The sequence below is a fragment of the Microtus oregoni genome, unplaced genomic scaffold, assembly GCF_018167655.1.
Source record: "Microtus oregoni isolate MIOR12 unplaced genomic scaffold, Mior012 000000F_ref0000247, whole genome shotgun sequence".
NCBI lineage: Eukaryota > Metazoa > Chordata > Mammalia > Rodentia > Cricetidae > Microtus > Microtus oregoni.
Window position 1 is genome coordinate 12,894,556 of NW_024543059.1, and position 23,114 is coordinate 12,917,669.

Genomic DNA, 23,114 nt, shown 5'->3' on the forward strand with positions numbered 1-23,114 from the left:
TTATGGTCCATATGGCAGCCTCCTTTGCACCCGCTATCTGTCATTCCAGCTTCAGGAGGTGAGAGGGAGCTGCCTCTAGCACAAACATCCACACGTGGCGGGTAGGTACCCGAGCCACCTGGCAGTACAGAGCTGTTCTGGATAACAGCCATGGACACCACACCTCTTTAGATCTGTTACATAACAAGCACTGGCCTGCCCTTTCCCCAGGTATGGAATCCTTGCGCTGACTGCCCTGGAGAACATTTAGGAGCTGTCTTGGAATTCCCGCGCAGGAGCAGTGCTGGAGCGCCACGCAGAGAGTGGCTGTTCATCTCATCTGAGACAGTCTGTTACAGTGCTCCAAGCGATAGCCAGACACTAAACCTTGGGTGAGATTGAATCCAAAGCCTTGGTCAAAGCTCTCAGAAACCTGATGAGTGGAAGAACCCAAACACCAAGGAGTACATGCCATATAGTCTACCCACATAAAAGCAGAGTGAAAAGTAGGCAAAGCAAGCCTATACCAAGGACAGAAGTCAGACGCATTGGACATTCTTGGATGGTGGATGTTGATTAGAAAAGAACTTGGGGACCCCTTATGGAGCTAAATGCTCTATTTCTTCCTCTTGGTAGTTGTCTTACAGGTGAAAAAAAAAGTACTAAAAACCCCCATCAAGTTCTAGAGTCAAATACGTCTTCCTTTTGCCATGTGAGGTTATGCCTCAATAAAAGTCAATTTAAGATTTATCTGCATGTTCAGTTATGGGGGGCAGTGTAGGCACAGTGCAGGTGCCTCTGGGGGTCAGAAGAGAGCACTGACCTCCTGGAGCTGCAGCAGATGATGGTCGTGCCTCATCCCCTATGGATGCTGAGAATTGAACTCAGGTCCTCTGCAAGAGCAGCAATGCCCTAACCGATGAGTTATCGATCCAGCCCCAGGAAGGTTAAATTTAAAATGTTATATGGGAATCCTCTGATGTGAGAACATACGCTTCTGTCTTTTCCTTCAGCGTGAGCTTATCTGAGAGTCTATGAATTGCATGTTTGTCCATCATATGACGGGCAGTAATGATTGTTAAAACAGGATGCTCACATGGACAAGGAGAAATGCGTACATGGTCACCTTGAAGTACTCAGGCAGACTCCAGAAAGAGCTGTCACCAATGTTCACACTCCAATGAAGACAAACCAATAGGCAGAGAAGCGATGTGCCCAAAGTCACACAGGTAAAATGGCCAAAATGATACTCAAACGTGAACCTAAATCAGACCAGCTCCAGAACGTTCCTCCTAATCAATCTTAATGTTTGCTCTTGCAGTCACAAGACAAGAGTTTGCGTTTGTGTACTGGGAGGTTGGCCGTGTTTGATGGTGCCATCTTTCCCATAGTCCCTGGGAAGCTCTAGGACACCACAGTGCAACCTGAATGTTCAGCGGGAAGAGGAGAGAGCATGCGTGCTGCGGATGGGCTGACTGAACCCAGGATTAAACCTTGACATCCATTCGGAAGATACAGCTAGTTTGCAAGAGCCTGCCTTCCTCGTTTTTAGGGGAGGAGGGTGGGTGAGGTGATTGACTTGTTGTTTTTGATCTTGTCCCTTTCCCTTCAGAGAAGCATAGCATGGAAGCAACATACAGAAGTTTTAGGTGCTAAAAACTTTGGTCTTGTCTCAGCAAACCCCATGGATCTGTGAAGCTCGGTATCAGCAGATAGTCTGCTTTCTGGAACAATGGGTCCTGCAGTAAAATCTCCACAGTGCACCCACTGTCAGGACCTGCTTTGGAACATTTAAAAAAATTGACAGAGGCTAGCTTCCCTCTTTTTTCCCTAGCTTTTATATGGTTGTTTTGTTACAGGCAATATATCTACAAAACTTGGAGAAGGCATTAGAGACGATTTAATTATAAAATCCATAGCTACTTACTCCAGACACCCTGCTTTACTCTTTACTGTTTCTCGTGTAGTTTCTCTGAAGCTCTCATTTGCAAACTGATGGAGCATTGATTTCTGGCTAAGAAGGAGCTAGGCGTTAGAGTCCTTCTAATGACCCGTAGGATAGAAAGGCAGAAGGCAGCTTAATGCTATTTGGGTCTTACCTGGGACCAGCCCCAGGCAGCTGGGGCTAGCAATATGAATCCATAATCAATCCGGCTCTGCTCAGATCCCACAAACATATTGTTTCGGGGACCTTGGGGAAGCGATTGCTTGTTGAACTTTTCAGCTAAAAACTTTGGTCTTGTCTCACAAACCCCAGGGATCTCTGAAGCTCGGTATCAGCAGACAGTCTGCTGTGTCACAGCCCTGCCCCTCATTCCTCACCCTGGTGTAGAACAAAGGCCACCAAGGGTAGGTAGTTCCATAACAGCCCCAAGGATTCGGGGCTATAGAGTCCTGGGCAGTGGGCTTCCCTATCTGCCTGCCCCCTCTGCTCCAGGCTGTCAAGCTAGGTGAGACCTCAGTTCCCATTCTAACCAACAGCCCAGTGCAGGTCCAGCCAGCTCTCGAACTGATCCTATTCCAATAGTTGCATAGCACACAAACCCATGTCAATAGATTAAGTCTGTCAAGAGTTGCTCCTCCTGAGGGATGTTGACCTAGGTGCTGGCCTTTGACCACATAGACAAGACAGCTGGTCCCAAAATATCAGCCATCCTCCCCCTACACCACTGTGTGCCACGACATGGTTGGTAATGGTGACCAGTCCTCCATCTCTACTTGGGCCTTTAAGTAGCCAGAGCTACCCAGGTCCCATGTGGGTTTAAATATCCACTCACTGTTTTCTGCCACCGTCCCTGGAATTCTGGTATTCATCTATTAATCTCTCCATTGTGTAGAGCTGGAATTGTAGGTCACAACTTGAAGATGATCCCAAAGAACTATCTACTCTTACCTGCCAACGCTGCGGACTGAGACTGAAAGAGAGTCATGGCTCTAAGCGCACAGTTTGCACAACATAGCCAAGCATGGTTCAATTCTCTGGTTAACCTTTGTGAAGCAATTTCACATAATACACACACACACACACACACACACACACACACACACACACACTGCACACATTCAGGTGCTGGTGCTCCTGAAAGAATTTGTAGGGAGAACAGAGGTCCACGAGCTCACAGGTAAGCACTAGAGAAACCAGGAATGGTAAAACCTGCAGGATTGTCTCTTTGATGGAGAGATACATAACTTGTTTTCCGTCCAGAAGGCTGGGAATGAGAGTGGCTAACCGTCCAGTGATCTGTGCTATCTGTAACCCCAGGTCATACCATGCTTCTACAGGCAGGACAAGAGATGCTTAATAGTCCAGGTGACATTTGCATTATCTGTATGGCCAGGGGCTCTCCCAAACTCCCACAACCAGGACTGGAGGTGCTAATAGACCCCACGACCTCTACGTTATCTGTATGACCTATGTAACACCTGATCTTCCCCTGGGCTCTTAGGAGAACAAATGTACCCTATCTCTCTTTTTTAGAACCCATCTTCATGGAAGAAGTAACATGTATGTTGAGAAGCATCTCAGTGTGATTATGGCCTCCTTGTGCACAGGGCACTGTGTCACACCAGGAAACTGTCTTCCAAATTGTACTATCTTAAATACGCCTGAAACAAACTGCCTGGTGCCAGACCCTAGGAGCTTGAACCAAAACAGGCATGCGTCTTGCCTCACCCGGGTGGTTGCTCTGCTGGCTGAGCCATGAGAAGTGAAGTGAAGGCTCAGAGGGCGAAGAAGCCAGTCCACGCAGTCAGAATCCACAGATCATTCTCTCTAGGAGAGTAAATTTAGTACAGCCATAGCATCTCTTCTGAGCCAGTGCTCCTGGCAGAGCTGAAGCGCACACAGATCAGGAAGTCACTGCGGCCAGCAGCCTCAGACCCGAACAGGATGTTGAGGGTCTGTTGTGTTAGTGGTGCCCCGAGGAACACACTGCTGTATTAGGCAGATGCTGTGTGTGCTATGTGCATCTATGTGTGCACCTGTGCTCCTGTGCAGGCCAGAGGAAACTGGCTGCCTGTCTCCATCATTTTCTACCCTATTCCCTTGAGACAGTCTCCCGCTGAATCTGGAGCTCAGGTTATACCTTCTCGGCTGCGAGCCAACAAGCCTCACTGATTGGACCGTCCCGCACTGGGCTTGCAGGTACCCGTAACTTCACGCGGCTTTTCGTGCAGACACTGCTGACCTGAAGGCGAGTTCTTCTGCTCACACAGCCACTCGTCCACACCGAGCCTCTCCCCAGCCCTTCGCCAGCATTTCTGGGGTAGGAAAGGCTGTGACGGGTCTTTCTGCAGAGGCCTTACCTGGTCATCATAGCGATAGGTGAGGAACTGCTCCCCCGTGGTGTCTTCAAGGAAGCTTCCCTGAGGAGACAGCGCAAACTCGGGAAGGAAGTAGGCTCCAGGAGACTTCTCTGCTGTGGCCTGAAAGGCAAGGTCACTTGGTCACAAATAAGACACCAGGAAGGATCCTATAAGTGACAGAGTCCAAAAGGATCCCACTACAAACCCTCTCCTACCAAGAAGAGAGAAATGGCCTCTGAGCAAGGAGCAAGGTGAGGCGCATCAGACATCAGTGCTGGGACACATTAGACCAGGATATCCCAAACTGGCACACATGGCCCCTTTCTCCCTTCTCCCACTCTGTGCTCCACCTTCCAGCAATAGAGACACAAAACAATTACTTGTTCAAGTTTTATGATTGCAAATCCATTATTTTAGGATTTTCTTTTCCTTTAAAGGCAAGTGTGTTTTATTTTTATTTATGCAGATGCCTCCTGTTTATCTGTATGAATGGATGCCACTCTCATACAGGTGCCCCATGCCTGTCTGTGTGAATGTGCACTATGTACCTATGTAGGTACTACGGAGTACCTATGTGGAGTACCAGAGCCTGTCTGTTATGCCACGTGTAGGTAAGTGCCTCAAAGGGCCAGAAGAGGGCGTCAGATCCCCTGAAGTGGGGTTTGTCAGCCCTGTCCCTGACATGGAGCTGGGAGCTGGACTCTGGTCTCTAGGAGAACAACAAGAGCTCTTAGTGCTGCTCCATCTCTCTAACCCCCTCGAATTCATTCTCTTTCGTTCCTTTTGCTCCTTCCTTCTTTCTTGCTTCTTGCTTCTCTTTGATGTGAAAGATTGGGGCAGTTTTTCTCCACACTGCAAACAAGATGTGTGTTCATGACAGGAATTTTTAGAAAATGCAGACGGCTACCAAAGACAACGAAAAGTCACCCATAATCCCTGCAACCCATAATGGTGAATTTTGTTATTTGACCATATTTCCTTTGAAGCTTCTGTTTCTTTTATCACAATACTTTGCATGTTTTCATAAACATCCATGTTTAAATAAACCGCTTTCCTAGGCTGATTTGCTCACAAGTTTAAGGCTCCATTCGTTCCTCGGGAAACTCACACATTTGCATGCAGCTCATTTATCTGAAGCACCAATGGTTGGGGTCTTCAACAGTTAAGACTTCTGCTGTGCAATATCCCTCAGATAAGACGGGCCTGGATCCACGCCCATCGTAGTACCCAGCACATGCCTGTAGAGCCAGTCAAGAGGGCCAAAGCATATGAAATGTTTTCTTGAATCTCTGCCTTGATTGAGCCAAGGAGGGATTTGGCAAAGGAAATGACATGCCTCATGATTGCACAGTCTTATCCAGGTAACACACATGGAACGATGATTGCGCGCGCACACCCCGACTGGGCCCAATCGCCCTGCTTGGGGAGGAGTGAGGATAAAACAGGAGGAGATCACAGGGATCACCCCCCTGGAAACTGCTTTCTGCAACAGAACAGCGGGAGAAAAAGCACTCCTGACGGCTCTGTTGCCCCAGGGGTCACCTTTCCATAGTGCAGCAGAATCAGGGACTGGAGATTGAGCTCTGTTGGTAAAATGGTGCCTGGTTTGCATAATCCTTGGGTTTGATCCCCAGCACCAAATGAACCACGTTCAGAGGTTAACATCTGTAATCCTGGCACTCGGGAGGGGAAGGCAGGAGGATCAGAAATTCAAGAACATTCTTGCCTTGGGTCTCCTAAAAAGCATCACCATTTAACAAGTAACAAAAAGCCTCAAGTACCGAAGGGAACATCACCTCTTTTCTACTCTGCTTCCTCCCTGGCCATTGTTGCTTGAGCTCAGACTGATTTCATAAACAAAAACTGAGCTACTGAAATATCAGATAGAGACATCTTGCTTTTTAAACGAAGAAAAGATTACAACACATTCTCTAAGGTTATTCCAAAAGAGATAAGGGCATATTGTCATTCACATCGTGATGACAGCCAGGAAGATGGGTTTTGTGTGCTCGGAAAGCAGCTCCTCTGTGTCTGCCCATAGATCCAAAAGCAGATTGCTCAGCATCCTGCACCAATTGAGCTGTGTCTCAGCCTGTGTGTGACAAGGTCTCAGGAAAGATGGTCTGGTCCTCTCATGGCTTCGGAAAGCCCGTGCCTCTGACATTTCCACCCAGAAGGGAGGTGACTACTTAACTGTCAGGGAAACTCTAAGCATGTGGCTTCTTATGGGACGAGGAGACCAAAGAGGTCAGGACATCCAAGTAGCAAGAGCTGGAGGCCAGGCCAGGGAGAGAGGGCCAGATAGGAAGTGTGAGAGTTTCCCAGGGCGTAGAGCCAGGGCCAGGGAAAGGCGCTGCCAAGATGCATCATCCACACCAGCCACTGTCCACAGCTGCTGAGTCACCAGGGACAGATGCAGGAGGAATCCGGATGAGCTCCGGGGACTGTGGATGTGAGACTTGGGGATACAGCTGGGTTCCCCACCCCCAACTCAGCTGAAGATTGTAATTCTCACAGGAGGAAATACATACAGCCCAACAAGAACTAGATGGCCGCTGCCGACGCCTCCACTCATACCCTGGAAAGGACCATGATGGGCTTGGAATGCTGTAAAAATTGTGATAGGATATATATTTGGTCTCTAACCACAGTTTCTAACACAAGATTCCTAAGACTATTGTAAATTCTGGGGTAACAGAAGGCACATCTTCTGATGCCTCCCCACTCTAGGGGGGGCTCTTGGAAAACGTCAAGCAGAAGCTTGTATTGATGGCTTTGTGTGTTAACTTGACACAGGCAGCCATGAGAGGAAGGAACCTCAGCTGAGGAAATGCTTCTTTGAGGTCCAGCTGTAAGGCATTTTCTCACTTAGGGGAGGGCACAGCCACAGTGTGTAGTGCCCTCCCTGGGTTTGTCGGTCCATTGTATATGAAAGCAGGCTGAGCAAGCCATGGGCAAGCAAGCCAGAAAGCAGCTCCCCTCCAAAGCCTCTGCATCAGCTCCTGCCTCGGGGATCCTATTCTGACTTCCTTCACTAAATGAACAACAATGTTCAAGTGGAAGCCAAATAAACCGTTTCCTCCCCAACTAGCTGTTGGTCATGGTGTTTCGTCACACCAATAGAATCCCTCACTAGGACCGAGCCGGTTGGAACCGGACATGTGGTAAGAGGATTGAAGCTTCCATCTCATTCCAGCCACTGAGGAATGGGGAGAAACTGAAGCTACAGTTGACATCAGAGACACCATTAACTATATAATAAAACATCTCCATTAAAAAACTCAGGTCGAGCCGGGCGGTGGTGGCGCACGCCTTTAATCCCAGCACTTGGGAGGCAGAGGCAGGCGGATCTCTGTGAGTTCGAGACCAGCCTGGTCTACAAGAGCTAGTTCCAGGACAGGCTTCAAAACCACAGAGAAACCCTGTCTCAAAAAAAAAAAAAAACTCAGGTCGAGGCTCAGGGGGCTACTGAGTTGGAGCCCACGTCTCTTTGCCCTTAGGACCGTCTCTGACTTCTCCCCTTTCTCCTCCTCCGACTGTTCACTTGTATCTGTAATTGTATGCTTTCTCGTCTATTTTGTTTACGTGACTTGTTTGTTTGAGACAGGTCCTCATGTTGTAGCTCCAGCTGGCCCAGAACTTGCTTTCTAGATCAGGCTAGCCTCAAACTTGGGGGTGATCCTCCTGCCTGTACCCCAGAATCCCAGTGTTAGGATTACATTCATGTGCCATCAAGCTTGACTCTGAAGTCTTGATTAAAAACAAAAGAGATCGGTAACTATAAGGGAGGTATTTCCCATAGTTCCATGAGCCACTCCATCCAGTTAGCAAACCCAAGGAGGGTTCTGTTAGAGGGAGTTTGGCTCATTGCCAACATGGACATGTGACTTTGTCACCAATATCAGATCTGAACTTAGAGAGAACAGTTTTGTAAGGCTGCACCCTTAACCTCGTGGCTCTGATGTTACCTTCAGAGAGACAGCTCCAGAATGAAAAGAACACCCAGCCAGTGCCTGCTGGAGAACTGGTGTCTAGTACTTACACCTCCTTGCTTTTTATGCCTGCAATATTGTGTTGACTGATGAGCAGGGTAGGAAAAATCATGCTGGGTGGATTTTTATTTTCTGTCTTTCAGGATGCTGTCCTAAGAAGAGAGCACTATGGAAGAGAAAAGGGTATTCCTATCACATAAAACAGGACCTAAGGCACCTCTAAAATCAAGCAGTCAGCCGTTAACGGGAACATAGTGTGACTTGCCACTGAAATTCAGCAGGCCTATTTGAACATTGCTGGCTCAGTCTGAGCCCTGTAGGTAGGATACTCATCTCTCTCTGGAGTGTGAGCTCAGCCAAGCACCACATCACTAACTTACGGAGCTGTGGTCAGTTGAGGCCCCCAAGTCTTTTCCCATGGGCTGCTGTTGAACCACGGTAAACCACGTCCTTGCGTTCTGGGCTGAGACGGGACTGTCCAGCTTCCTGTTGTTCACGTCCCCTTTCCATCTGGCTCGTCAGCCCAGCCTGTCAGGACTGTTTTGAATCCCAGCTCCGTCCCCATTCATGCATCGCTTTCTCCTTGTTTCACTTCCACCCAAAGGCAAGGCGCGGGCTCCATCCGCATCCTTGTCACTGAGACACACGCTGAGCAGGCACAGGCTGAAGCCTGGACCTTTGCCTGTCTCCAGGCCCATGAAGAATCAACCCTGGGAGAGTCTCCTCGCTCCCTTCAGATGGCTCCGTGGTGGTCATCAGAGAATCAAGAAATAGATCATCCAGTACTCATATCTCGTGATAAAGGTGGGAGGGGTATGATGCTCAATGGAAGAACAGAGATTCCATCATTCCTGAGAATGACTGGAGCAAAGGCTAAATGCCAAGAAGACAAAGCCTGAGCCAAGACTGCTGAGCTCTACCCGTGATGCCAGGGAGCTTCCAAAGTTGCTGTCAGGAACAGTGGGCCAGTTCTAACCAGGGCAGCCACACTCTGCAGGGGAGACTTAGTCTTCTGGATGGAGGGGACACTCCTGCAGGTGGAGTCCCCCGAAATGATGGCACGCCACAAAAGCAGATAGGTGCAGGGACAACAGAGAGACTCTCAGACTCTCGGCCAGCATCAGGTCAGCAAGGACCACTCTCTGAGAATCTCAGACTCTTGGCCAGCATCAGGTCAGCAAGGACCACTCTCTGAGAATCTCAGACTCTCGGCCAGCATCAGGTCAGCAAGGACCACTCTCTGAGAATCTCAGACTCTCGGCGAGCATCAGGTCAGCAAGGACCACTCTCTGAGAATCTCAGACTCTCGGCCAGCATCAGGTCAGCAAGGACCACTCTCTAAGAATCTCAGACTCTCGACCAGCATCAGGTCAGCAAGGACCACTCTCTGGGGCCCTCTGGCCCTTGAGCCTCCTGGCCAGGATGGCACATGGGACTCTAGGGTTTGTCCCTTTTACGACCCAGAAGGAAAAATTCAAGTGACTAACAGTATGAAAACTCAGTCCCACACATCTTTCTTCCAGAAACCACAATATGCATTTTGTTTCTTGAACCTGAAATGAAGGTTAAAAAAGAAACTTTCCAGATAATTTTGGTTTTTAAGGAGGATTTCATCATTCTGAGACATTTAAGTATTTGGTTCCGAAACATCCTGATGAAATATAAAACACATTTGCTCTGGCAAAGGTTGGGGCGTGGAGCCTGACAGAAGGATGGTCTCACATTTTTTTATGATTTTTTTTTGTTGTTGTTTTACAAATTAACTCCAGGACCAGGCATGGTGACACACGCCTCACCCTAGCCCTTGAGAAGCTGAGGCAGGGGGATCTGAGTTTGAGGCCTTCCTGGGTTATGTAGCAAAACCCTGTCTCAAATACAAAAATTAATTAGGAATTTAGTATCGCGCATCTCTGTTTACCACCAAGGAACCACATCCCCTGAGAGAGAGCAAGCAAGGCCTGGCGTCTTAAACAACAGCTAGGTACAGCTTCATCTAAAATACTAGGTTTACACTTGATCTTCTTTCTAGGTCACGTGTTTTTAAGACGTATGAGTAGCAAAGCAGGTAGGGAAGGGCCAGGCAGGTGTTCCAGAGAGAAGGTTTTAGAAATGTAAATAAGTCACATTAAGACTCTAGCAAATTGTAATTTAGATCTAAATGAAGTTCACTGTGTCCATATCTCTCTCCCTCCCTCTCTCCCTAGCTGCCCCTCTGTCTCTCTGTGTGTCTCTGTCTGTCTCTGTCTCTATCTCTATCTCTATCTCTCTGTCTCTGTCTCTCTTCTCTCTCTCTCTCTTACACACACACACACACACACACACACACACACATCCTTCATCGGCAGAGCTCTGAGCGGTCAATAAAAAGATCTTGCTGAAACACATTGTGCCTTTCAGTTTCCTGAAAGAAAAAAAAAGTTGAAAATGGCATCTTCTTACCCTCGACCTCTCCGAGACTCCAGTGCTCAGCATCAGGCATCATATGGGCTCCTCTGATAACGGAGTTTTTTCCCAGAAACCAACCCAAGCTGCTGAAGCCCAGCATGGAGCCCCGTGTGTCCCTTGTCTGCATGCTCCCTCTCCTACAGGAGGCTCTAAGACTCATCTGTTACCCTGCCAATATACAATCCTCATCCGCTTTTTCTGGATTCTGCCCCCCACAAGCTTAAAGAAGAGTCCATTCTTCAAGCCCTTGAAGTAAGCTGACCCTTTCGGAAACAGCTGCAGCTTAAAAAAATGTCACAAGGAACTGGGTCTGCCTTAAAACACCTCAGGAAACTGAACAGAACGAGCAGGGCTCCCTGACTGAAGAAATACCTGAGGTGTGATACCCGGACACCTAAAGCCCTGGTTCCGCTCTTCCTCTTTCTAGTCTTACCATTCCTGGCCCCATTGCCCAAGAGAGGGAGAAAAAAAAAAACCCTGCCAAGGAAGTCAGTGGAAAAAGGAATGTGGGTAGGGGGAGAAAACTACTTGGGGAGAGTCCTGTGCAAGAGTGGGAGGACCAGGGGTCCCCTTCATTCTAGCCCTGGAATGACTGCAACACCCTGCCTGACAAGAGACCAGAATTCTGTGCTGAGGTGAGATCCTACATGGATCTGAGCAGGAATTCTGTGCCTGTGATGAAGGAGACTCTCCAGGCCCTGACAGGAATGCTGTGTGAAGGGACAACACTCTCCAAGCTCTGGCAGGACGGCTGGGTGAAGGGGGACCGCTGTACAGACCCTGACTGGAACGCCATGTAAAGAGAGACCACACCGCAGGCCCTGGGGGGAGGGATGTGTGAAGCGAGACCGCTCTATGCACCCTGGAAGGAAGGGTGAACTGAGGAAGAGCCGTATGTAGGCCCAACATGAGTTCCATGCTGAGAGAAAACGCTTGTTCTTCATCTTGGAATCTGCGCTTTGACCCTGAAGTGAAACTTGTATTTTCCCACAATCATCTCTCCGGCAGAGGCAAGGCATATTGACTATTTTATTTTAGCAAAGTGATAAGAATCTCCAAAAGGAAGGAGTATGCAAGTAAATCTGGAGGTCTATAAGGCCTGTTACATCACTCAATCAATACGCGTTCATTATAACCTCATATGGTGCCTCACAACTGCAATTCCAGCCATTGGGAAGCTGAGACAGGAGGATGAGCCTGAGGCCAGCATCAACAATAGGACGAGACTTTGCGTCACAAAAAGACATAAGTAAACAGACGTTCATCCTGTGTCTTCCATGTGTCCAGCAGTGTTTCCAACACTGACATTTAGGCAGTCAACAAAACAGACAGGAATCAAGTCCTAAAGAGTTCAGAGTCTAAGCCGGCAGAGCAGGAAGTAACCAGAGAAGCCAATTGCAGGTGAAGTCATACAGGAAAGGAAGGGGTGGGGACAGAATGCCAATGGCAGTTGAACATGGGGTGGTCAATGCCAAGTAGGTGGGAAGTCCCTAGGGAATCACCTTCTTGTCTGAGTCTCTAAACTAATAGGAGTATCTTGCCCTTTTCCTTGGGGATCCCAGTGTCTCTAGGCTGGAACCTGGTGAGGTTTCCACTAGCAATAAGCTTTGTAGTCTGCTCTACCTACAGCACCAGGAGCCCTTTGCTCTGTGGCCCACGTAGCTCCCTGGCATCAGGACAGCCTGGCCAGGTTTAGCTTCCTGCTCCTCTGCCTTCTGCCTGCTATCCTCTGCGGTGGGCCACACCTGCCGTTCCTCTGTCTGGAGAACCGCAGCCTGGCACTGGTCACGCCCTCATGACACAATCACAGCGTGTGCATGTAAGACGTGCCAATCGGTAATCACCCACACATGGTGCTCTTTGCTGGCAGCGTGGTGACGTTACTGAGTGGCATGCCAACCTGCACACAACCCTCATATAACCCTCACGCATGAATCTGTTAATCAGTAGCAAAGGGAATAAAAGCATTGTAGCTGTTCTCTTTGGCAATGAGACACCTCCCAACCTGACAACATCCAGAAACCCACTGGGGACATAGACATATTTATTCTAGGCCTTTCCTCGGCCCTACAGCTGTGTTGCTTTCAGGAAACAACACGTCTGTGGGGCTGAAACCGTGCAAGCTTTCAAAGTGAAGCAAGTCTCCCGAACGAAAGACAAGACGGAAACCGGCTGTTTGCCCACACTCTAAGAGTCGCTTGCGTTCACCATACACTGGTTTGTTTTTCTAAGTTTTCAAGGCAGGAAGTGTGCAGAGGAGCCGCCAAAACTGGAAGCTCGAACCTTTCAGAGCATTCTTAAGCAAGCAAGACGGCCCGGCAGATAACGATTTAGACTTGGGGTGTCTGTGCTCCGGGTATAAACGACAACACTCCAAGTCCCACGAACCTCAAAATCTTGAAGCTCAGCATCAAAGATATAGGACTTCCTGAAGATAAAAGGTGATGCTTTCGTAACAAGATACAAACATCCGCTTTTGTAGCCCAGTGGCCGGAAAGGCACACCGGCGCTCTAAATCAGCAATGTACTACGTCCTTGGTTAAAAGGGCACTATGTTCAGCTAGTCCGGATTTATCCCATGCTTTTTCAGACCTAGGCCAGCTGGCCTTGGTGAGTTCCCAATAGATCAGCCCCATTGTCTTAGTGTGTGGGTGCACCCCTCGTGGTCCTGAGTTCCTTGCTCGTGCTCCGTCTCCTTCTGCTCCTGATTTGGACCTTGAGATTTCTGTCCGGTGCTCCCATGTGGGTCTCTGTCTCTGTCTCCTTTCATCGCCTGATGAAGGTTAATATTCATGAGGATGCCTATGTGTTTGTCTTTGGATTCACCTTCTTATTTAGCTTCTCTAGGAACATGAATTATAAGCTCAATGTCCTTTATTTATGGCTAGAAACCAAATATGAGTGAGTACATCCCAAAGCATGGGATAAATCCGGACTAGCTGAACATAGCGGACAATGAGGAATACTGAGAATTCAAGAACAATTGCAGTGGGTTTTTGATCCTACTGCACGTACTGGCTTTGTGGGAGCCTAGGCAGTTTGGATGCTCACCTTACGAGACCTGGATAGAGGTGGGCAGTCCTTGGGCTTCCCACAGGTCAGGGAACCCTGATTGCTCTTCGAGCAGATGAGGGAGGGGGACTTGATCGGGGGAGGGGGAGGGAAATGGGAAGCGGTTGTGGGGACGAGGCAGAAATCCTTAATAAATAAATAAATTTAAAAAATAAAAAAAAATTAAAAAAAGGGCACTATGTTATAACATTATACATTCTGTTTAACAAAAAAAAAAGGGGGGGAGCATTCTAACTATTGTCCTTGATCAAATTATATGTTAGAGGTGATACACACCTCTGGATTTAAATTGACATACTTTTAAAGTATAATTTTTAATTTCTGAAAAATGTAATTAAATTTATTTTGGGTCTCTGAAACAGAATCCTACTGTGATGTATTTGTTTTGACGTGAAACTGTCCCTTAGTTTTGAAGCCCAAGTAGTAAACACTGCGTTCACTGAAGTCTGTGGTCCAGATATATGGGAAATCACACTCCTAAACTAGTCCCACGTGGAGATACTAGACACCTGTTGCAATGAGTGACAGAAATTCAGGTCCACAGAGGGCCAGAGTAGCCTGCGAGGCCAAGCCACCTACACAAGAAAGTGAGCCTCTGGATCTGTACACACAGCCCCAGGACTTTTTCCAACATCACTAAACAAAGCCAGGCGGACTCAACAGCACCCCAGGCAGGCAGGCAGGCCAGAAGATGCAGGTGGAGTAATGTTTATTTACTATGCTTTTTAATTATTAAAGTAATATTGTTGCCAATTTTTTTTTTAATCCACTGAAGAAAAACCAAACAAACTAAAAAGAACATCTCTGGTGCTTTTGTCATGAGTTACTGCATTTTTTTTTTCATCAAAATCAGGCCCAGGTGAGAAATGAATAAAGATCCTCCCTGGGTCAAAGGGCCTGAGATGCAGTCACACACTGGGGTCAATGACGGGAAGTAGAAAGTTAACTTCTAGACAAGAAGGCAAACTCGAAGAGCTCTTGGGTTGTTTGCCCTCACTGCATCCAGGACGGCGTTGTGTTCCTGAGGAGGCAGCTTACATATTTTGAAAAATCCTACATCCTCTTAAGACCTCGGACTTCTCATTTGGTAAATGGACTGAAAGCCATTCGGCTTCCCACAGTTGCTGTACCGCTGTAATCCACGTGGGAGAGCTCCGCCAGCCAAGAGGGCCTCGCAGATGATCAATGCTATGCTTATTGAGATCCTAGGGTTCCAAAAGCAAGTTTTTAATTTGCGAGTTAATGCAAGCATGCACCGAGGACTTTCCATGGCAGATGCTGTGTTATCCGTGAGAGCAAGTATCGCACGCCATGCTCTCCGGCTGCTCACCATCTGGGTTGGAGTATGGATTGAGAGTCAAGCTAACAGGAGATTACCAAGTCACGTGATACCAGCCATACTGTAGAGGAAAAGACAGGGCAGTTCAGCCGCACACGAGGGTGTCACAGAGGCGGTGGCCACCAAGGAGGGATGTAAAGGATAAGCAGAAATCACCCTGAAAGGCAGAGAGCAAATGGAGAAACCGAACCTTCTCAAAAGCATGAGCAAAGGTGGAAGGCTGGAGATAACAGAGCAAGCTGGATGAAGTGGAGCACAGCCCTGCACAGCTGGAGCACCGGGTATAAGAGGAGTGGAAAGAGGAGGACATGGCAAACCATCAGGATCCTGACGGGGAGTGGACAGCAGGGCATGAAATCCATGTTCTCCTTCAGAAGACTGGGGGAGGGCATTAAAAAGTGATTATAGACAGAAGGAGGGATGAGTGATAGAGGCAGGGGAATCAGCAAAGGGACCAGTAATACTCAGGGGGGAATTCATGGCACCAACAACTGACAGAGGGAAATTAGTCATGATGAAATAATATCTCAGGACACAGGGTATGAAAAATATTATCCCACTTTATATGACATGCTGGGGAGAACTGTAAATAAAAACTGACCAGGAAGGAAGGAAGGGAGGGAGGGAGGGGGGAGGGAGGGAGGGAGGGAGGGGGGAGGGAGGGAGGGAGGGAGGGAGGGGGGAGGGAGGGAGGAATATTTAACATTCTTCCCATAAAGGAAAAAAAAGTCACAAGGACTTTAGAGTGAGCACCACAAAGCCTTCGAAATATAAACAATTCCCAACTTAAAAAATCCTTTAGAGCAGAGTAAAAAGTAAAGAACACCCAGTTACTAGCTTTGTACATTATCAAAATCTTGCTAACAAAACCAGACACAAATGACAGAAGAATGAAAACCACATATCAATCACACTCCTAGGAGCAAATGAACCAAACCATACAAAGCGAAGCCACGGACCCGCAGGATGGATCCATGCGCTGTGGAGTATCCCTAACCCAGAGAACAACAGAAAGGTAAAAGTGAATGAGCTCAGCTTCACACGTCACTAGAGATAAAACTTAAAACCACAACACTGAGCAGAGCTGATACAGTATGATTTCATGTGTATGGAATCCAAAACAGGATAACACCAAATAAGATGTTATTATAAACGCACACGAGTGGCTAGACTCTAATGACAAGCAAAGGAATTATGAGGCAACCTTTACCTTTTGCTGTGGTTACTTCCAAACAGAGAAGGGCGCGGTAAGAAAACGCTCCACTTAAGGACCCATGGCGGGTACATGACGAGTGTTAGATCACGCTTCCTGGGCTGCCTCGTGTATGGCTGTACAAGCCGGGCGCTCCACAAATGTATATGGTCACGCTGTGGTTTGATTCTGCAGTGTTCCCCATAGGCTCCTGCGTTTGGACGCTTGGTCCCCAGGCAATGGTGCTGTTTGGCGCGCTCCTAGAGGCTGTGGAGGTGGAGCCGGGCTGGAGGAAGTACGTCACGTCACGGGAAGCGGGATTTGAGATTTGATGGCCTGGTCCCATTTCCTGCTTGCTGTCCACTTTCCGCTTGCAGACTACGGATGCAGCATGGCAGGCTGGCCTGGCCATCCTGCTGTCAAGTTTTCCCCACCATGACGAGTTTTATCTGCTCTGGACCTGGGAGCCAAAGCAACCCTTTTCCCGTAACTTGCTTTTGCTAGACTATTTTGCCCCAGGAACAGAAAACTGGTGACTTTTGCCTTCCTTTAAACATTGTATCACATAAATTATCTTGTAAATTTACCTATGTATAGTAAAACCCACTTTAGCTAGAATTATATGTTTGTAGACATAAGGTGTATATTTAATATTAAATATCAGATAAGCAAAGCCCTCCTGGTGAATGGCAGATTAGTCAATAAGTTCTTTAGGGCTGGAGAGATGACTCAGTGTTTAAGAGCACTGCCTGCTCCTCCAAAGGTCCTGAGTTCAATTCCCAACAACCACATGGTGGCTCACAACCATCTGTAATGAGGTCTGGTGCCCTCTTCTGGCCTTCAGGCATACATGCAGGAAGAATATTGTATACATAATAAATAAATAAATATTAACAAAATAAGTTCTTTAGTACAATAGGTAAAAAAAAATCAGAGGGAAATAAGTGAACACAGGTTTTTTCTATATCTGTGCACCAAAATCAATTCCATGTGGATAATATATAATATTTCACATATTATATACATATATATGTATATATATAGAGAGAGGGGGGGTGTAATGATTTCACCATTTTCTAGACTCAAGAACTGGGAAAGAAGACCCTACCACCAATCTAAACTGATTTTCTACTGGAAGCTATGTTTCTTTCCGGAGTTTTAAAGCAAATCTGTAATCACCAGTTTAAGGTATTTACCTGATACATTGGACACCAGACAAGCCCGTGAGAGGTCCTGCTGAGTGGCTTCCTTTCACATGTGTGGCCATGGTTTTGAAGTGTGCTCATGTGTCTCATGAGGCTTTGTCAAACCCAGAATTTTAAACAATATGGCTAGCCACCTGTTCTTCATCGTCTTCCAACTTCCTCATCTACATCCAACCTAAGTGTACATCTCAGTGTGTACCCCTCCATTCCCGCCCACAACCCAGTGAGCCCAGTGAGTCTTTCTCCACTTTCTGCTGGTCCCTCTTTCTTCATAAGTGGCCTCGCCTCCTTCCATTTCTCTTTCTCCATCCGTGGATCTAGAGTTTAACTCTTAGGTCTCCTGCTCTGTCCTCTAGGTCTCTCAGCTCTTCTCTCCCACTTCCTGCTCTGGTTTCCCACTGCATTTCCCTCAACTCCTTCCCTGAATTTGCATTGCAAAAAAAATATCATTTTATTTTAGCATAAGAGGGATGTTGGGGATGTAGCGGACTCTCCTTAAGTGCCGGTTGCTTGCGCTGGTTCTGTCTCCTCTGCCGGCACCAAACCTGTGAGAGACGTCTGACCTAGATGTACAGTTCCTGGCCCAGAAGCTCCTAGGGTCCCTTGAGTATAAACACGCAAGGCTTCTTTGCTTATTGCTGTAACCAAACACCTCATAAGAAGCAACCTGAGGAAGTGAGTGTTCACTTTGTCTCACGGTTTTAAGTGCACAGCCCATACAGTGGGGAATGCATGGTCGGGCAGTCCCATGGTGGGCAAAGGGTGTGGCTAAGACTTCTCACTTCCAAACCAAACAGGAATCAGAGAGAATGGACAGGAAATAGGACCCGTCTATAACGCCTCAAAACCAAACCACCGTGTCCCGCTTGCCTCTGTGAGAATCCACTAGAGTTCCACCATCTCCAAGCAGAATTTTCAAGTGAGAAACTAGCATATGAGACCATGCAGGACGATTGCACAATCAAAACACGGTCAGAAAGTTTTAACTCTCTACAGAGGTCATCATCTACTGAGAAGGGGACGCAGAAAACAGTTGGCTGTGGTCTCAGTGGTTGGGGGGGAATAGACAAGGAAATGAATATGCCCTCTCTTGCCAATCAGCCACACAGAGCAGTCCCTAGGCACACCTGGCAATCAAGTATTCAGAATGTGACCAATCTTTATGAAGATGAACTCAGGGCATACAATGAGCATTTGATTTCCAAGAAATATGCAGAAAAGCAGGAACATACAAATCATTGAGAGCTCTCACGTGGATTGCTTGTTAAAATAACATTTGGATGTAGCGGAGACAATGTAATCCAAAACTGGCCTTGATTTCTGTTTGCCTAAACTTGTTAAACGCAGCTACCAGAACATTTACGGTTATACGTGTAGGCTGTGGTGCTATCTTGTATTGAATAGCACAGCTCTATGGGGCTCGGGGGTGGTGGCTACTTCCCTGGAAGTTACAGAAGAAAAGAATATCGTGGATCTAAGAGGGAGGAGCGTCTGCAATACTCTCTTACCAAGCTGAGGTTTGGAGTTCAAGACTGACAGTTAATTTGGATCATCAGTTTTATCAGATTGAGACACTCGAGTGTGAGGGTGGGAAGGTGGCTTTGTATGGAAAGTGTTTGCCACACAAACATGAAGACCTGAGTTTGATTCCCAGTACCCATGGAAAAGCTGGGCATCGGGGGAGGTACCTGTAATTCTAGCACTGGGGAGGCGGAGGCAGGAGGTTCCCTGGGGTTTGTGGACCAATCAATCTAGAAAATTGGTGGACTCAGGGTCAAGAAGAACAAGAACAAGAAGAACAAGAACAAGAAGAACAAGAACAAGAAGAACAAGAACAAGAAGAAGAACAACAAGAAGAACAAGAACAAGAAGAACAAGAAGAAGAAGAGGAGGAGTAGGAGGTTGGGAGTAGATGAGGAAAATGCCCTGGCCTCCACATATTTAAACATACAAGACCACACACGCGCACACACACCTACACACCATTCACAAGAAATAGTAGAACACTAGTGGCGCTCCTTTGAGTGTGTTGATAAGCTGTTCCCCAAGAGGATGTACCGAGAGAAGATCCACCATGAACGTGAGAGGCACCATCCTGTAGACGGAGGTCTGCAAACAAATGCCAGACTCCCCTGTCTCCGCTTCTTGCTGCACCCAGCGTTGAGCAGGCGGCATTTACTCCTGCTGCCTAGCCTCCCCACCATGACTGACTTTCTCCTCCAAGCACGAGCCAAAATAAACCTCTTCTCCCTCAAGCTGTTACTTGTCATGTATTTAATGGCAGCCGTGGAAAAACTCGGCGGGTTTAAAAATAACTGGGAGGGAATAGGGGTGGGGTTGGGGGGTAGGGGAAGAAGTGCAGGAGAGGAAATGGGCAGATTTTGATCAAAACCACACCATGTGCACGTATGAAATTTTCAAACAATAAAGACACGTTAAAAAGTAACCAATGCGGAGATCGAACAAATGTTAGGAAAGAGGCTTCATGAGACGTGACTGGGAACTCCTGGCTTAGATGCGCTGCCCGAGGGGCAATCCCACTGTGCCTCGCTACCAAGTCAGACTGAAAATGACAACGTCCCAAGCCCCCAGTGGACCTGAACAACTATGTTATCCCATGACGCCAGAACACACAGCTGGACCAAGACGCTGAATACAGCTTACAACATTCAACATCTTGCATTTGGGAAGCTGCTAGCCAAGTATAAATCAGGGTTATTATAGTTACATCTTTTTTTTTCCCTCTGTGTAACAGTCCTAGCTGTCCTGGAACTAGCTCTTGTAGACCAGGCTGGCCTCAAACTCACAGAGATCCACCTGCCTCTGCCTCCCGAGTGCTGGGGTTAAAGGTGTGCGCCACTGCCGCCCGACTCTATAGTTATACCTAGATGATGTCTGATGGTCACCGCAGACCTGCCCTGTGCCTAGCAAGCCACTAGTGACAGCTGAGAACCAGAGCAATCGACTATAGACGGGAGGAACGGTGGGAGGCAATCACAAACCTGGGAGGAAACCAGTCGCTGGCCTGCCCTGAAGGCAAATCTGGTCGAAAGGAAAGTGTCTGCTTGCTTAGAAGAAATAGTGTCGCTGCTCAAAAGCTAGCCTGCATCCACTCAGAGGTCCCTTGCAGGTTGTAAAATAGAGGCATCTGCTGCCTGGCTTAGCCAGAAGCCCAGACTGGGAGGGAGAAGGGGAGAAGAGGCTGAAGGGAACCCATCGTGGGGTGTCTATGTGTACTCGGAGAAGTCAAGAGAAAAGAGGCATCCTCCTTATTCCTAGGGTTCATTGTGAGGGAGGTGAGGGAGGGGACGCACCCGTGATCAGAGCCCATAGTATCCTAGCTCATACCTAGACATGCATCCCAGCTCCAGCAGCCCTGAGAGGTATTGGAAATCATCTCTAGCACTTTTTAAATGAAGGCAGAAAGCCCCAGAGGTAGAGGTCTGAGTACTATTTAATAAGAAACAGAGCCTGCCGGGAAGCCTCTCCATTTCCTTCTCACCAAAGCTACACAGGGTGCAGGATGAATCTGCTGGGGAAGAAGAAAAGACTAGACATTTAGGATGAAACATCGAGGAACCAGGTGGCATCGAGTTAAGCAGGGATGTTTTTTAAATGACGCACAGAAAAGGCACACTATAAAAGACGAGATGGGTAACGGCTCACGTTCGCATTCAACAAACATCTTTGAGCCTCTGCCACACACCACACTTCCGGTACTTGGATACATCAGTGAGCAGCGGGGACTTGAAATCCCTGATGACACCAGAGAAAAAGACTTTTCTTTTGGCCATCACAAAATGGTCAGATACGGGCTGTAACCAAATTCCAAATATTTCCAAGTGAGCATCCTGGTACTCATCCACTTCCAGAAGAGATCAGGTATGTTTTGAAGGCATTCTTCCTCCACCATGAAACAAGCGGCCCACCTGACACCAGACCGCAGAGCAGTGGTTCTCACCCTTTGATGCACTTAGTTCCCCCCCGTGGTGGCGACCCCATCTGTAAAGCTATTACTGTTGCTACTTCATAACTACCAATTTGCTACTTTTATGAACCATGATGTAAATATCTGACATGTGACCCCTGCGAAAGGGTCTTTCAAGCCCCACAGGGGTCACAACCGACAGGCTGAGAAAGGCTGTTCTAGAGAATTGGGGGGAAGTGAACGAGAAGCAAGCCGTGTCTATGAGTGAGAAACAATGTTTTTGTAGCCGAGGAAGTAAAATTAGCTCACCTCTAAGAAAGCCAACATTTGTACAAAAGTCACTAGATGACATCTGTTCACTTACGGAAAATATGAGGTAAACAGTACGATCCGGGCCAAGCCAAGGGAAACACCAATTAGTATTATTTAGACTACCACACTGCCATACTCCCCTGTACGGTAAACAAACACCAAATCCCTCTCCTGTTTGACACTGCTGCTCCATAAAAAACACACCAAATTCTTTTTCCTCCCAGTAAGCTGGTCAGTGCAGGAGCCAGTCCCCTGGATCAGTCCTGAGGCTTCAGTTTCCTCTCGCCCAATTCAGTCTGAAGATGTTAAAAGCAACATTCCGAAAGCAAATAACCTCGACGTTGAACTGACGCTGTGTCAGTCTGAGAAGTATGATAGACACCGAGTCCCGAGCACTCTGTCACCCACAGGAAGACTAGCCCTTCTGCCAGAGCTCACCCCCTACGTGCACCCCCTCCCCGCGAGTCAGTTAGCACCCTCTCTTGGGTATCAATGGCGATCGTGGTATCACCATGCTCTGCTTCAAGGGAACCTTCAGTGGGAGCCCGGCGCTGTACCAATGCCTATGTCATTAATTCCACCTCATCTTTGTGGGCTTTGTGGCAACTGGGTCATCCCAAGAACCAATATTTGGAGAGACAAAGATACCAAAATCACGTAACTTTCAGAACCATGCCTTGCTGCAATTATTCTACATTATTGCCGATCGCCGTTACTTTTCAAGTGTGCGCTCTATGAGTTGAACTTTATCATGGGTATACATACACTGACACGGGGCGAGGGTTACTAAGAATGAGTATGTACCGAGTATGTACTGAGTATGTACTGAGTATGCACTGAGTATGCACTGAGTATGCACTGAGTATGTAATGAGTATGCACTGAGTATGCACTGAGTATGCACTGAGTATGCACTGAGTATGCACTGAGTATGCACTGAGTATGCACTGAGTATGCACTGAGTATGCACTGAGTATGTACTGAGTATGCACTGAGTATGCACTGAGTATGCACTGAGTATGTACTGAGTATGTACTGAGTATGTACTGAGTATGCACTGAGCATGCACTGAGCATGCACTGAGCATGCACTGAGCATGCACTGAGTATGCACTGAGTATGCACTGAGTATGCACTGAGTATGCACTGAGTATGTAATGAGTATGCACTGAGTATGCACTGAGTATGCACTGAGTATGCACTGAGTATGTACTGAGTATGCACTGAGTATGTACTGAGTATGCACTGAGTATGTACTGAGTATGCACTGAGTATGCACTGAGTATGCACTGAGTATGCACTGAGTATGCACTGAGTATGTACTGAGTATGCACTGAGTATGCACTG

General features: G+C 47.5%; 1 protein-coding gene across 1 annotated transcript in view; it reads right to left on the reverse strand.

Annotated features, from left to right (window-relative positions):
- The window catches only part of Adamtsl3 (ADAMTS like 3), a 224,845-nt gene that overhangs the window by 183,057 nt on the left and 18,674 nt on the right, over positions 1-23,114 (reverse strand). The window contains exon 3 of the mRNA XM_041662229.1: positions 4,285-4,404. Coding sequence (XP_041518163.1) covers positions 4,285-4,404 — 120 coding nt within the window. The remainder of the gene's footprint in view (positions 1-4,284; positions 4,405-23,114) is intronic.